The sequence below is a fragment of the Cyrtonyx montezumae genome, unplaced genomic scaffold (assembly GCF_038088225.1).
Source record: "Cyrtonyx montezumae isolate F1298 unplaced genomic scaffold, pur_monq_1.0 scaffold_15, whole genome shotgun sequence".
In the NCBI taxonomy this organism is placed as follows: Eukaryota; Metazoa; Chordata; class Aves; order Galliformes; family Odontophoridae; genus Cyrtonyx; species Cyrtonyx montezumae.
The window spans coordinates 6,376,487-6,390,963 of NW_027071881.1; the positions used below are offsets into that span (position 1 = coordinate 6,376,487).

Genomic DNA, 14,477 nt, shown 5'->3' on the forward strand with positions numbered 1-14,477 from the left:
CGCAGCAGGGCTGTGAGCAAGGCCTACCTTCTTCTGGCACGACTGCCGGATCTCCTCCACCTCCTCGTCGCGGCTCTCCACCTCCTTGGCGTGGGTCTGCCGCAGCCGCTCCATCTCCATCTCAAGGCGCAGCTTGGCCTGGAAAAGGAGGGGTCCATCAGAGCCCGGGGGATGTGGGGGCAGGGGGACACCGCATCCTGCTGCCCCGCTCACCCTGAGAGCCCCCTGCTCTGGGCCTGCCCGTGCCACCCGCCCTGCCGCAACGTGCCGTGCCATGGCACCAGGGGCTGTGGGAAGCAGGCCTGACGGCGCGGTGAGGGCGGCCGCCTCCGCGGGCCCATCCCCAGTAATGAGAGCCCTGCGCGAAACCACCCCGCCCAGAAACCCTCCCCGCCCGCCCTACCTGCTCCAGCATCTGGATGGTGCCGGCCTGCTCGTCCAGCTCCTCCTCCTGGTCCTTGGCCTTGGCCTCCAGGTCGCGCAGCTGCTTCTTCACCTTGGCGAGCGACGCCTCGTCCTTGGATTCCTGGCAGGAGATGTCCTGCAGCTCTGCCTCCAGCGCCTCCGCCCGCTGCGTCAGCCCAGCGATGTCTGCGTCCTTGTCCTGCGTTGGGACGTGGTGGTGAGGCAGCGGTGTGTGCTGCTGTGAGCGGAGCGCTGCCGGATGGGGAACCGCTCACCTCCAGCAGCTGCTTGAGGCCGAACACCTCGGCCACCAGCACGTCCTTCTCACGGCTCAGCTTCTCCCGCTGCAGCCTCTCCCTCTGCACCTCCTCGTGTGCCTGGGACAGCTCTCCATCAAACCTACGTGGAGACAACAGAGCACGGCACGCTCAGGGAGCCCCATCCCCGGCATCCCCCCACCCCGGCACCAGCTCCCCATCGCACGGCTGTGTGCCTGCAGCTCGGCCTCTCCTGGGATGGGATCAGAGGGGGCTGCTGGGAAACTGCTGCCTGCAGGGCTTGGAAAATCGCCGTGGCTCGGTGACCTGCCTCGCACATCCCGGCGGCTAATCCCCATTTTTCTTTGCGCCGGGTAATAAACAGCTGCGTTAGCACAGACTCCAATCCGCGGAAATTGAAATTAATTAGATTGGATTCTCTCGCCGTATTTGTGTGCGCGATCATTACCATAATGAGATGAAAGCGTCCCCGCTGCTTAATAACGTTAGCAAACTTTGGGGCTGGCAGAGGGGATGGGAAGAGAGCGGAGCCGTGCTGCACAGCACGAGGGTCCCCCAGCACGGGTAAGGGGTGCCCCCACCCCGAGCACCCCCCGTCCCAAACCAGGGCAAAGGCAGCACTCCCTGTGCAGAGCACCTCAGCTGGGGGCCCAAACCACAGCTAAAATGGCAAAAGCACAGTGCGAGGGGCTCTGAGAGTGACATCCCCACGCCGTGCCACGCGGCCCCACCTGCGCTGCTTCTTCTCCAGGTCGTGGTTGCGGCCCTGCTGGCCCTCCAGGTGCAGCTTGGTGTCCTGCAGCTCGGCTGCCAGCCGCTGGCACTTCTTCTTCAGCTGCTGCAGTGCCCGCTGGCTCTCCTCGCCGTCCGCCTGCAGGTCTGCCAGCTGCAGGTGGGGTGGGGGGGGGGGGGTCAGCGCTGTGGGTCAGCGTGGGGGCACGGTGGGGACCGCGGGGTGGGGTGGCACTCACCCTGCGCTCCAGCTGCCTCTTGCCCTGCTGCTCCACCTCCAGCTTGTCCTCCAGCTCCTGCTGCAGCCGCTTCTTGGTGAAGTCGATCTCCCGCACCGCCCGCTCGTATTTCAGCCGCCATTCTCCGCCTGCACGGGGAAATGGGGCTGAGTGGGGCGACGCTGCAGGGGCACCCCACGCTGTGCCCACAATGGGACGCTACCTGAGTCGTCATCGTCCAGCTCCCCGTTGAGCTCGGCCGCGCGGATGAGCCGAGCCTCCATCACTTCCATCTCCATCGACTCCATCTGCTTCTTCAGAGCATCGTACTTGGCCTGGGGAGGGGTCCGGGTGAGCCCCACGGGGACGTGGGGTGGCAATGGGGCCGCGTGGGGGTCCGGTTGGATACCTGCAGGTCCTTCATCTCCTTCTCAGCTCGCAGCCTCTCGGCTGTCTCGGCGTCCAGCAGCTGCGAGGCCGACTCGCCCGTGTTGCGTTCGTCCGTCAGCTCCGATGTCAGCTCCGTGATCTGGGGACAGCGGGGACGTGGTGGTGGTGGTGGTGGTGCCAGGGGGGGACATGGCACCGTGCTGCACCCACCCCAGGGTTGGGACCTTACCCTGCTCTCCAGGCGGTCGCTGTTGAGCCGCAGCTCGTTGCGCTCCTTCTCCACTTTCTCAAGTTTGCTCTTCAGCTGCTGGATCTCTTCCTGCAACAGAGAGCGGTGAGGGAGGGGATGGGGCTGGCAGCCATTCTCCCCCCCCCCCCCCCCCCCCCCGGCACAGGGCGGGCAGGGCAGGGGCTCCCCCTGCCAAGGGCTGAGCAGGGACTTTCCCAGCACGACTCCAACCCCACAAATGGTACCGAAACGCCTGGCAGCCTCCTCAGGAGAGGGGTCTGTGAGCCCCCCACAGGAGAGGGGACGGGAGCGGGAGGGGACCCTGCAGCCCTCAGTCACCATCTCAGTGGGTCAGGGTGAAAGCTGAGCCGGGCGGTGGCTCTGTGCCAGGTGGGGGCACGGTGTCTGGTTCCCCCCTGCGCACGCCTCTTGGCGCGTGGTTTCATTTCCATTCTCCATGCCTTGTAATTGGGCTCTCGCAGCAGCCAGCTCTCAGGATGCTAATGACATGCTGATTCGCAAATTAGGGAGCAGCTCGAGCCTGGTGCTGGGGGGCACAGGTGCCCTGCATCTCACCCAGAATGGGGTCCTGTGTTCACCATGGGGCCCTACAGCCACTAAGGGGTCCTGTATCCACCATAGGGTCCTGCATCTACCATGGGATTCTGCACCCCATCCACTACAGCATCCTACATCCACCGTGAGGTGATCCTACGTTCACCATGAAATCATGCATCCACTATAGGGCCCTGTGCCCACCATGGGGTCATGCATTCCACCCACTGCAGGGCCCTGCCCATCCCCAACACTCCCCCAAACTCCCTATCCCCATGCCGCAGTGATACCCACGTCCTTGCCACGGATCTGCTCCTCGCTGAGCTGCACCTCGATGAGGGGCCTCACGGTGGTGAAGAGCTTCCACCAGGGCCAGTCCTTCACCCCTTTGTTCTTCTTGATGTTCTTCTGCACACAGCGGATGGCCAGATCCTGGATCTGCACCGGGGCACAGCGTCAGCTCCGGGGAACCACAACTGGGATGCATGGGTGCTCAGCACCCCGGCATGCTCCCCTTCATTATCAAGCAGGCTAATTGCCCCCGGCTTATCTATCTGATTGCCTCCAGCTCCAAGGTGCTGCGGCAACGCCTCTTCTACGCAGTCTTTAATTACAAAGCAGGAGCTGGCACCTCTGCTCCATCCTGGCGCCGTGGGGCAGCACCAAGCCTGCAGCCCCACAGCCAGCCCCACAGCTGGCCCCACAACTCCCCACAGCTCGGCGGAGGCGGGAGGGGGAGGCTGGGCCAGGCTGCAGCAGAAAGGCTGCGCTGCCCATTTTAGGCGAAATTGTGCACAGAGGAGCGGGGAGGGGAGAAGCACTACGAACCTTCCTCTTCTTGAAGAGCTGCCGTGCCAGGAAGCCCCTGCACGCTGCCTGGAACAGGGTGATGTTCCTGCTGGTCTGTGCATCCCGCTGCTCCTCCAGCCTGGCCAGCGAGCCAGCACGGAAAAACACCTGGAGGGGGGAGCACGGTGAGGTGCCAGCATCCCTTCGCTGTCACATCAATGGGAACGGGGTGCCCCTCCCTTGTCCCCAGCCCTATGGCCCCCATCTCAGCGTGGGTGGCCCTGCGTGGGGCTTTTGTTCCCTGAGGAATGGCGTAGGGGGAGTGCACAGTGCTGTCCTTGTGCCATGCGCCCGCCCCTGCCCTGTCCCCAGAGAGCAGGGATGTCCCCGCAGGGCTCCTACCCGGCTCAGGCCCATGTGGTAGCTGCTCTTCTCCAGGTCCAGCGACTCCAGGAGTTCCTCAACTGCCTGTGGGGAAGGAGAAGCATCAGGGTGTGTGGGACGTGGGGTGTAGGGTTCGGGATGCAGGATGCGGGGATGGAAGGTGAGTACCCGTTTCTCATCCACCACGATGTAGTTGCGGCCGTGCTTCTTGGTGAGGTGTGGGGCCAGCACGTCGAAGCGCCGCCGGAACTCAGCAAACACCATATGGTCAGGGTAGCCTGGAGTGGGGAGAGCAGGGCCGTGGGGCAGCCGTGGGGCAGCCGGGACACCCAGGGGATGGCCAGGCACAACTCCATGCCCTTTTCTTTATTTGTTCCTTGCACGGAACGAGGCTTTCCTTGGCCTCGTTGAACAATTTTGGCCAAGATCTGGAGGAGAAAGCAGCCTCGGGGGAGAGCAGAGACACGTGTGTCACCCACAGCCCGGGAGAGCTGCCAGGGCCGGGCAGCACCAGCGCAGACACCCAAGTAAGGCCATGTGTGTCCCCAGTGTGACAACAGCTTTGGGGGGGGGGGGGATGGCACACTGGCAGCAGCAGCGCTCGGAGCAAAGCATGTGCCAAAGGGGATCCCCAGGGGGCCTCGAGGAGCACGCGTGGGGGTCTGACCCCCCGGGGGGGCTCTCACCTTGGCGGTACATGCGGAGGGCATCGAGCAGGCGGGAGCCACGGAGCTGTGCACGCAGCAGGGGCACATCCAGCTGCATCAGCCCCGCGGGCTCGCAGTGCTCGGCCGGCAGCTCCAGCTCGCTGCCGCTCACCCGGCGGCACGGCAGCCCCCGCGCATCCCCACTGCTCCCTGCTGCTTTGGGTAGGAAGCAGTGCACGAAGTGCAGCTTGGATTTCTTGATGCTGTCGATGAGGGCATCCTACGGGGACAGGAAAGCAGTGACGCGGGGACGGTGCCGTTGAGGGTACCCAAGCACAGAGCAGGGCCGTGTCCCACACTCACCACTTGCAGCTTGACCTGGATGCACAGTGATTTCTTCTTGACGGCGGCCACCCCGGTGGTGAAGGTTTTCCTCATGCTGGTGGCCCGGCGCAGGGCCAGCTGTGACCCCCCCTCCAGCCCTGCCACCGAGCCCGACAGCACCAGCGCCGAGCTGCCGCGCCCCGCAAACAGGCTGCTGATGATCTTCCTGGGGAGTACAAAGGGACCGTCACCCCCCGAAAACAGCCTCCCCCACCCAAACCGCCCCCACTCCGCCCTCCCAAAGCGGGGACCCCACTCACTTCTGCGACTCCTGCAGCAGCACGGAGGCGTTCTGGGCAGCAGGGTTGTGCTTGACGTGGTTGAGCCAGCCCGTGGCATCGTAGTGCACCCAGTTGGTGCCCGAGCTGTGGCCCAAGAAGAAGTGCCGGGGTTTGTCGCTGGGCAGCAGCGGGTCGTGCCCTGTAAGGACACAGGGCACTGCTGGACATGGGGACCGCTGGTGGCTTGGTCAGCACATCCAAGTGGTGCTGGACTGCATCCCAACCTTTCTTTCCCCCCTCCTGGGGGCCATAGTAGGCAAAGAGCCGCTCCAGCAAGGTGTCCTCGCTGCCGCCCGGCTGCAGGGCCTCCTCCTCCAGCAGCCACAGCAGCCCCCGTGCCTCATCAGTGCGTGCCAGTGAACGGACCTGGGGGTGACACCGTGCTTACATCAGGACCTGGATGCCAGCAAGGATGGGGGGAGTGGGGGGAAACCTGGGCTGCATGCAACACAAGCAGCAAAGCGACTTGGCACCATGTGGGGGAACCCCTGCTTAGCGTGCACCCAGTGCAGAAAGGCAATAGGCAATGCAACAACCTTGCTGGGGAGCAAAATACTGCACTCAAGTACCCATGGGCTGAAAGCCAGTTTGGGGCCAGCACCATCAGCCCCACTTGGTCTCTGTAGCCCCATCCAGCAGGGACCAGTGCGCCCTAGGGACTGGGGCACCCCAGGGAGCAAAGCAGCCCAGGGATTAAAGCATCTTGGGGACAGAGCACTCCAGAGAGCAGAGCACCCCAAGGACTTGTGCACCCTGGGGACTGGAACATGACAGGGATTAATGCACTTCGGGGACCGGAGCACCCCAAGGACTGGTGTGCCCCAGGGACCAGAGCATCCCAGGGACTGGAGCACCCCAAGGACCTGCACACTGTGGGGACCAGAGCACTCCAGGGACCAAAGCACCCTGGGGACTGGAGCGTCCAAAAGATGGATGCATTCTGGGGACTGGAGCACCCTGAGGACCACCGGAGACCCCCACCATCCTCCTCACAGCACTGGCAGCTCCTGGGTGTGCTGGGGGACATGGTGCCAGGGTATGAGCCTGCTGTACATGTGCAGACTAATTCTCATTACCAAGCCTTCAGAAAAGCATCTTACAGCACCTTTCCTTCCCCTAATTAGCACTAAAAGGACAGAAATGCAGCCCATCCAGTGCCATTGCTGTGCTTAATGCCTCCAGCCCCTCATCCATGCCATGCGAGCAGGTCTGGGGGATGGAGATGGCTACAGCAAAGCTGGGACCCAGCTGGGATGGTGGCCATGAGGAATGTGGGTGCTTACCAGTGCCTGGTGGGAGGGCTGGTCTACAGCAGCTACAGAGCCCCAGGAGGTGGGCTCTGTGTCAGCCAGGGCAAGCTCTATGTTTTCCTGGAGAGGATGGACAGAGGAGTGGTTAGAGCCCGTGTGCCTGCAGACCAGCATCAGGATGCTCGGGTTCAATTGGATCGATGCAGGAGATGTGGGGGTTCCCAGGTGGGAACTACTATGGAAACTCCACACTATGGGAACCACTACGGAAACCCCCACAGTGCAGAGAGATGTTGTGAGAGCTGATGGGGTTCAACCCGGTCTGCAGTGATGGCTGGTCAGGAAAGCTGAGGGGTAATGGGGGGGTCTCAGGGGCTTGACAATGCTGGAGCAGAAAGAAAAGAAGGGAAGGGGATCCTGGGGGCCAGGGGGTCCCTGCTACCTCCTTGTAGCGCTCCAGCTCCTGGGCGAAGGTGCGCTGGTGGAAGAGGAGCTGCAGGCGCTCCTGGGCATAGTTGTGGCACAGCTCCTCGAAGGTGGCCCCTCGGCTCTGCCCCCCCACCTCGGGGTTCTGCGCCCCGGGGGTGTCCACCACCGTCACCGAGCACACCGAGTGCTGGCTCGACTTGAGTGCCCTGCAAGGGGACAGCGGGGTGGATGTGTGATTGGATGGATGTTGCCGGACCCCCAGCCCCCCCCCCTCCAAAACTGCACTCTATACCTATTAAGCAGGGAGATCAGCAGGGTGAAGAGCTCTGAGTACAAGCCCGCAGCCATGCCCTCCAGGCACTCCAGCGCTGTCAGCTTGGGACCTGCAGGAGGGGACCACTGTGCCCTGAGCATCCCTGGCCACATGCCCCCCCCAGGGCCACCTGCACCCTACCTGTGCCATCGCCCATGCCCGGCTCCTCGGGGCCCTGTCGGAAGGAGGTGGAGCGCTGCAGGCTGCCCTTGGGCTGGTGCTTGAAGATGGAGGAGGAGAGCTCCTCCAGGCTGCAGCCCAGCAGGTAGGCAGCTTTCTGAGCCCACTCGTGTCGTGCAAACTGCTTCCTGCCAGCTAAAGGGGAGAAAAAGGAGCTCAGCATTGGCTGTCCCATGTGTGGGTCTCTGTTGCTATACCCTAAATGGTCACAGGGTTCCCCATGGTGGGTTGGGATCAGGGGTTGCACGTGAGAGACATTCCCAAGGTGGCATTTTGGGGCTCAATTAGAGGAGATGGGGATAAAGAGCTTTTAACCTCTGCAAAGCAGAGCCACAATGGGGACACAGGGACAGCCCTCTCCATCACTGCCACCCACAGAGCCCTGCGATGGCACAGGGCTCCGAGCTGCCCCAGCACAGAGACATGGCCTTGACTGGATGGGCACAGAGGCAGGGAGGTGGGAGCAGGTTAATGGTGACACGACAGAGGGAAGGAGGTGGCACAGGGGATGGGGAAGGTGGAGACACGCAGAGAACAGGACATTACCTTCGTCGGCGTCTGCATTGCAAAAGGGCAGCATGCACCATGCAAACAGAGACAGGGGTTAGAAACAACAGCATGGCACAGCACGGGCACGCAGCGTGGGGATGCCCAAACCCGTGCCAAACTCCAAACCAGGATGCGGGGATGCTCCTCCTCACCAGGTTTTGGAGTGCTCCCCACAAGCAGTATATAGGGATGCCGCCCATAAAAGGGATTTGGGGATGCCCCCAGCCCCACGCAGAGGCTCCCACACCAACCATGCAACCCTGCAGCGGTGCTGCAGTGGGGTCCTGCTGCCCTCTAGTGCCTCGAAACGACCTGAGGACAGCGCGGTGTCCCTCAAACCCCTCAAAACACAGCACAAATGGGGTTCTCCCCAGATTCCCTTCTCATCTTTCTCCCCCTGAGCTACAAAATCCCTCTGTCCAAACTCTCCTGTAAGCCTGCAGGCAGCAAGGGAGGCTTTCAGCACCTCGGGGGTGACACAAGGCCCCATGGGGAGAAGAGCAGCCACAGAGGCAGCCTGAGCTCCCTGAGCTGAATTCCCTGCAGTCAGTGAGGGAGAGGACAAGGTCAGGGCAAGCCCTGGTGCCAAGAGGACTGAGCTGGACCACCCAGCAGACCCAAGCTTGGCTAATTAACACATCCCAGCCCCAAGCAGTTTGTTACCTTTGGTGGCTCCAGCAGCCCCCAGGTGGTAGATGGCTCCCAGGATCAGCCAGAAGGCTTTCTGCTCATCGCTGGAGATGCCCATCACCTTCATGGCAGCCTGCAGCTTGTTGAACTGCTGGGTGGCCTTCTGCTTCTCCTCTGGCTGCACGGAGCAAAGAGAGCCATTAGGACATGATGACATTCCTCTGCCCATGAGGGCAGGGCCACTCCATCTCTCCCCACACCCAGCCCCACAGCACACAGGACCTTGGCGAGGGGCACGATGCCAAAAACGTTGTTCTCCGCCAGGTGGTTGAAGTGCAGCTCAGTCCTATCAGAAGAAAACCCCCAGGTTGGTCCCCGTGGAGCAAGGAGCCCCCCCGAGCCCCCAGCAGGCCTGCACTCACCGCAGGGCACTGTCAGAGCAGGCCAGCAGGTAATAGAAAACATTGAAGGTGGCCTCGTTGGCCGGGCGCCGGGCAACACGCAGCTTCTCCAGCAGCAGTGTCTGGGAGATGGGGGGGAGGATTGGGAACCATCCCTGAGGGACACATTCCCACCGAGACCTCCAGCCCCAGCCTGGTCCTTGCTGCCAGCTCTGGGTCCCTGTGATGGCACTGGGGTCTCTGCCAGAGGACATCACTTAATACAAAGATCTGAGCGAGCTGTGAACATCCCTCCTGGCGTGTGCTTGGCAGGTGCCTGTTACCACTGGAGCTGCATTTTGAGGGCTGCTGCTATCACACCAGGAGACAGACCCCCCCCGATATCAGCATAATCCAGCCAGCAAAGGGAGCCAAACTAATCTGTGCTCTGCTCTCCAACTGCCCGTGCGCATCGGGACGCAAAGACATGAGCTGCAATCGCAGTGAGGCACAGACCGTGGGGAAAAACCCCCGTGGGACGGAGCTGCTCTGGAGCCCGGGGGGGCCGTGCAGCCCCTCACCTGTACGGAGGCGGATGCCACCTGCCCAGCCTGGTCGAAATCCAGGGAGATGATCTGGGAGAAGCGCGTGGCATTGCCGTTCATGCTGGTGCTGCTATTGCCAAAAGCCTCCAGGACGGTGTAGAGCGCCTGCCACTTCTCCGCTGCGGGAACAAAGCGGGGTGGTGCGGTGCGCGGGGCCGGCGGCGTGAGGAAGCGACAGAGCACCGCGCCGTGAGCGCAAAGCGTGCGCGGGGACTCACCGGAGAAGACCTTGCCGGTGCTGCCGGCGATGGTGGCGAGGTACTGGACGAGGTGCTGGCAGTTGGTGGTCTTGCCGCTGCCGCTGGCGCCCAGCAGCACCACGGCCTGGTCCTGGCGGCCCATCAGCATGCTGCGGTAGGCGGCCTGCGCCACGGCGTAGATGTGCGGGGACGCGTCCTCCCGGCGGCAGCCCTTGAACATGTGCATCACCTGCGGGGACGGCACTCAGCACGCCGAACACCTCTGCAAAGGGGACACGTCCTCATTCCCCCCACTCCCTCCCACGCCGCTGTCACCTTCTCGGAGTACATGGAGGGGGAGCTCAGCGGGTTGATGACCACCATGGCGGGGCCGGCGTAGGTGTGGATGAGGTTGCTGCCGTAGCGCTGCCGCAGCGTGTGCAGGACGCTGGACTCGTTGAGGTAGAGGAGGCCAGCGAGGTCCTCCGCGCGCTCGCAGGATGGAGGGTTTGCCTGGCAGTGAGGAGGGGTTCAGGTGGGGAACGGGGGTCCCCATTGCCCTGTGGCCCCCCATCCCGCAGCCCTACCTTCTCCACATCGTCCTCCTCCACCTCCAGGACAGCTCCGTCGTGGTCCAGCTTCACCTTCACCTTGCCCTCGGGCAGGGCACTGGGCTCCTCCGGCCGCAACTGGCTGCCTGCAGGGGCATGAGGCTCAGCAGGGTCCCCAAAGCCCCCCATGCCCCAGCCAGCCCCTGACTCACCCAAGGAGAAGCCGTCCTTGTGCACCAGCCACACTTTGTCGGTCTCATACCAAGCCTCCTCAGCAGCAATTTGCTCCTCTGTCTTGGCCTGAGGGACAGAGGGACAGAAGGGCTGGAGGGAGTCCCAAAGCCTCCTGACATCCTGCTGCCCCAGGGATCCCCTTGGGTGGGATTGGAGCCCCAGTTCCCTGCCACGGGTGGGACAGACACAAAGCCACAGCGACCTCAGGGTGCATTCATCATGGTCACCCCCATTCCCAAACTGCAGCCCCGTGCTGGGACGCAGGGACACATGGTACGCTGTGGGACACAGCATGCTGCAGGGACACAGGACATGGTGCACTGGTAGCCACCCCACAGGTGTGGGAAAGGCCAGGCTGACTCTTTGGGGACATCACTGCTACCCACTAGCAGGGCAAGCCCCAAAGACAAACCTGAGCTGCAGCAGGGCTGGGGCCGACGGGGGCTGCAGGAGCATCATCCACTTGTCCCTACCAGGGCCAACAGATGGGGAGGGAGGGTAAGAAAGGGCACGCTCTGCCCTGCTGCCAGCAGCAAACGGAGCCTGGTGGCACAGCACAGCCATCCCAAAGCTCCCAGGCACGGGGCCACCACGGTGCTGGGGACACGTGGAGCTGGGGGAGCTCAGTGGCCATGAGGCTGCCGAGCAAGTGCAGGCAGGCATGCTGCTGGGGATGGTGCTGCATGCTGGGACACGTGGGGAAGGAGGGTGCCTTCCCAGCCCCTCTGTGGTGGGGAAAGCCTTACACTCCAGCACGAGGCGCGGGCGCAGACGCCGGCCCAGCGGCACACAGAGGACAGCGGGAGGGCGGCGGGGGCAGAAAGCTGCTGAGGGCGGGGGTACAGTACCTGGCCGGGGGGCGGGGCGGCGGGGTCCAGCTGGCAGCAGCAAGAGAGGAGGAGAGAAAGAAGAGAGGGGTGAGAGGCAGAGAGCAGAGCCGGCACCACCGCGCGACGCACACAGGGATGGACACGTGGGGATGCAGCACAGTGGCTCCTCAGGGCCACGTGCACTGCTCAGGGCAGCGATTGCCAAACCTGCTGCCTGCAGCCAGCAGCACCCAGCGCGGCACCGCGGCGCCGGTGGCCGAATTCAGGGGCGTGAAAGCCCCACGCGAGCGCACGCTGAGGACAGGACAGCACTCCTGTCCCTGCCCCTAACCCTACGCCCGTCCCGCACAGCGCAGGGCTGCGCTCGAGCATCGAACCCCTCCACCCGAATTACAGAAGCGGTGAAGATCCTCTCCAGCCGGCGCTGGGCCTCCTCCGACGGGCTCAGCCGGGGCGCGGGGCCGGGCGCAGCCTGGAGGCAGAGCACCGTTAGCAGCACGCAGCCGCCCCGCAGCCCTCGCCGGCGGCACAGAGGACATCACCAGCGCTGTACTCAGCCCTACGGGTACCAACGCTGCCCCGACAACGGGGCACCCGCAGCACCCAGCACCGCCCCGGGCAGCCCCGCAGGATGTGTGGCACCGCAAACCCCATCCCACGCACCTGCTGGGGGGGTCCCGGGGCGGTTTTTGTTGGGGTCGGTCGCTTCTCGCCAGGCTGCTGCTTCTTCTCAGCGTGAGCGCGACAGGGAGATAAGGGGCAGTGTGATGGGGTGCGCCCCGAATAGCATCCCCAGTGTGTCAGCGCACACCCCGCACGCCCCAAAACCACTGCACACCATGCGGGTGAGCTCACACCATGCTCTGCCACACAGGTTAGGGCACCCACGCTACCTTGTGCCTCTCCAGGGCAGTGGGTTTCGGGGCGGATGCCTTAGCTGGCTCCGCTTTCCCTCCTGAAGGCCGCGCTGGAGGCTCCGGAGTGGCTTTGGCACCCGGGGACGCAGCCAGCTCAGGGGACTTCTCCTCCCTCCTGTCCCCTGGCCGGACCCGTGCCCGGTGCTCTTTGGTTTTCCCCTTGGCCATGAGTGTTGTGAGCCCCGCCGAGATCTCATCTCTGGGCTCCGGCTTGGTGGGGGCGGACGGTTTGGCCGGGGGTGGCGGAGGGGGTGGCACGGGGGGGATCGTCTCCTCTTTTCTGGGGGGCGGCACGGGCTCGGGGGGCTTCACCTCACCGGCGTCGTCACCTGGCAGGACTTTGCGCACCACCTTCCGCACCACCCGCACCACTCTGCGGCGGGACAGCCCCTGCCCGTCGTCCCCCTGCGCCTCGCCGCCCGCCCCGGGACCCTCGGGCCCGTTGGTGGCCCCGTTCAGCACTGGCTCCGGGCTCTTGGTGCTCCCTGCGGGTGGGTCGGGGCTCCTCGGGGGGTCGGGCTTTGGGGGTGTGGGTACTGCATCCTTCACGGAGTTTGGGCTCGGGCTTTCTGGCTGCAGCCACGAAGACAGCACGGGGTAAGCGGGGCTCAGATGGAGTGGTGGCCACCAGGACGAAGCATCAGCCCACCTCCCTGCCCACCCTACAGCTCCAAGGGGAGAGCACGATGCTGCCCTCCCTGTCCCCACACCCAGGAGCCCGTCAACCCTTGAGCTGCGGTACGGGGCAAAACCTCATTGTGCTCAGCCCACTCTTTCTGCAACACACAGGGTTGCATCCCCCACTGACAGCTTTGGCAGCTGCTGCGTTAACTCAGAGCTAGCACTGGACCTCTGTCCTGCCAGGCTCTGTGGGGCAGGGACCAGGGACCACCACTAAAAGCACCCACACCCCACACACTGCCCCGGAGCAGCTGCAGGAGGGGGATTTGCTCAGAGGGCAAGCCCTAAGCCAGCACCGTGCCCCCTGCCCCACACCCTGCAGCACTTACAGCCCCGTCCTCCTTCCCGGGTCTTTTCACAGCTAAGGCTTTGTCCTCGTCCTTAACCTGAGGGTCACAAAGGAGAAGGGTGCGTTTCAGCCCACGCAGGGACACGGTGGGGACAGCACACAGCCCCTCAGTGTGGCACTTTGTTTGGGGGGGCAAAGCCTCAGCACAGAAATCTGCAGGATGGAGGGGTGAAAGGCACAGCCCGGTTACAGCAACCCTGAAGCGGGAGAGTGGGGCAGCAGATCGAGCCCCTTCACAGCCCTGGTTGTGTTAGAGAGTGAGTCAGTGCTGGTGATGTTTTAGGGGTCACGTTAGGGGGTGCCTCAGTGCTGGGGAAGTTCTGGCCTCAGGAATGGGTGCAATGGGTGCTGGGGAGCAATGCGGGGTGCAAGCAACCACGAGCAACACTTCCCTTCTGCTCCCAGAACGCAAAGCGGGACGAGAAGGCCATGGCGATGTCTCATGGAGCTGCAGCCCTGGCTGGGGGAGAGAGGCAGAAGTGAGCGGGACCGGGCTGGGATCCTGGGGACCCCGAGCTGAACTAGTCCTGTCCGTAGGGAGCGCCCAGGGATGGGAACTCATTCTGCAAAAAAAGCCGCTTCGGTCACCCCCCAGCACCGCACACAGTCCCCCCGTGCCGCAGCCCGCTGCTGTAAGCAGATGCCGGGGTGAGCACAGGGATATTTCTGCCCCGCGCACGCGCTCAGCACACCGGGGGTTATTCTGAGCCCAGCCCCGTGCCAGCGGCCGGGCAGCCCCCGTGGGGTCCCACTGCCCCCCAACACCCAGCGGGGCTGAACTGGCGCTGCCCATTGGGGAGCCACAAAGAACTCCCCCAAAGCACAGAGGAGCATCCAGACCTGTGTGGGTTCACAGCACCCCCCCTCAGCACCCGGGTCCCCTCCCACCCTCCTGGGCACAGCGGGCTGAGCGCAGAGGCCCCCAAACCCTCTGCCACCCCCACATCACCTCTTCAAGCAGTGCCGAGCACGGGGTCCCCTCCCAGAAGTGCCCCCCCCCGCCACTCCAGGCTCCCCACCTTACCGCAGGGGTACAGGGGGTGAGCGCGGCGCGAGGTGGTGGGTGAGGCTGGCGGCAGTGCGGGGACAGCTGGGCTGATAGGGCCAC

General features: G+C 63.9%; 1 protein-coding gene across 7 annotated transcripts in view; it reads right to left on the minus strand.

Moving 5' to 3' along the window:
- MYO18A (myosin XVIIIA) overlaps positions 1–14,477 on the minus strand; it is a 28,408-nt gene that overhangs the window by 7,488 nt on the left and 6,443 nt on the right. For 2 of the 7 annotated variants that reach the window (XM_065731945.1, XM_065731944.1), the window contains exons 3-31: positions 10,571–10,658; positions 10,395–10,504; positions 10,144–10,320; positions 9,847–10,057; positions 9,605–9,747; positions 9,066–9,166; positions 8,926–8,989; positions 8,677–8,821; positions 8,011–8,022; positions 7,426–7,599; positions 7,264–7,354; positions 6,985–7,177; positions 6,576–6,662; positions 5,517–5,658; positions 5,272–5,431; positions 4,991–5,177; positions 4,667–4,907; positions 4,149–4,258; positions 3,999–4,064; positions 3,636–3,764; positions 3,102–3,245; positions 2,253–2,342; positions 2,043–2,162; positions 1,857–1,968; positions 1,655–1,782; positions 1,415–1,569; positions 681–804; positions 404–604; positions 28–138 (exon numbers count right to left, since the gene is read on the minus strand). In XM_065731945.1, the coding sequence (XP_065588017.1) occupies positions 28–138; positions 404–604; positions 681–804; positions 1,415–1,569; positions 1,655–1,782; positions 1,857–1,968; positions 2,043–2,162; positions 2,253–2,342; positions 3,102–3,245; positions 3,636–3,764; positions 3,999–4,064; positions 4,149–4,258; positions 4,667–4,907; positions 4,991–5,177; positions 5,272–5,431; positions 5,517–5,658; positions 6,576–6,662; positions 6,985–7,177; positions 7,264–7,354; positions 7,426–7,599; positions 8,011–8,022; positions 8,677–8,821; positions 8,926–8,989; positions 9,066–9,166; positions 9,605–9,747; positions 9,847–10,057; positions 10,144–10,320; positions 10,395–10,504; positions 10,571–10,658 (3,816 nt within the window). Of the gene's footprint in view, positions 1–27; positions 139–403; positions 605–680; positions 805–1,414; positions 1,570–1,654; positions 1,783–1,856; positions 1,969–2,042; positions 2,163–2,252; positions 2,343–3,101; positions 3,246–3,635; positions 3,765–3,998; positions 4,065–4,148; positions 4,259–4,666; positions 4,908–4,990; positions 5,178–5,271; positions 5,432–5,516; positions 5,659–6,575; positions 6,663–6,984; positions 7,178–7,263; positions 7,355–7,425; positions 7,600–8,010; positions 8,023–8,676; positions 8,822–8,925; positions 8,990–9,065; positions 9,167–9,604; positions 9,748–9,846; positions 10,058–10,143; positions 10,321–10,394; positions 10,505–10,570; positions 10,659–11,004; positions 11,062–11,440; positions 11,471–11,816; positions 11,895–12,085; positions 12,149–12,315; positions 12,913–13,349; positions 13,401–14,477 lie in introns of those variants that run through there. The other 5 variants (XM_065731946.1, XM_065731943.1, XM_065731947.1 and 2 more) reach the window with 5 other exon arrangements.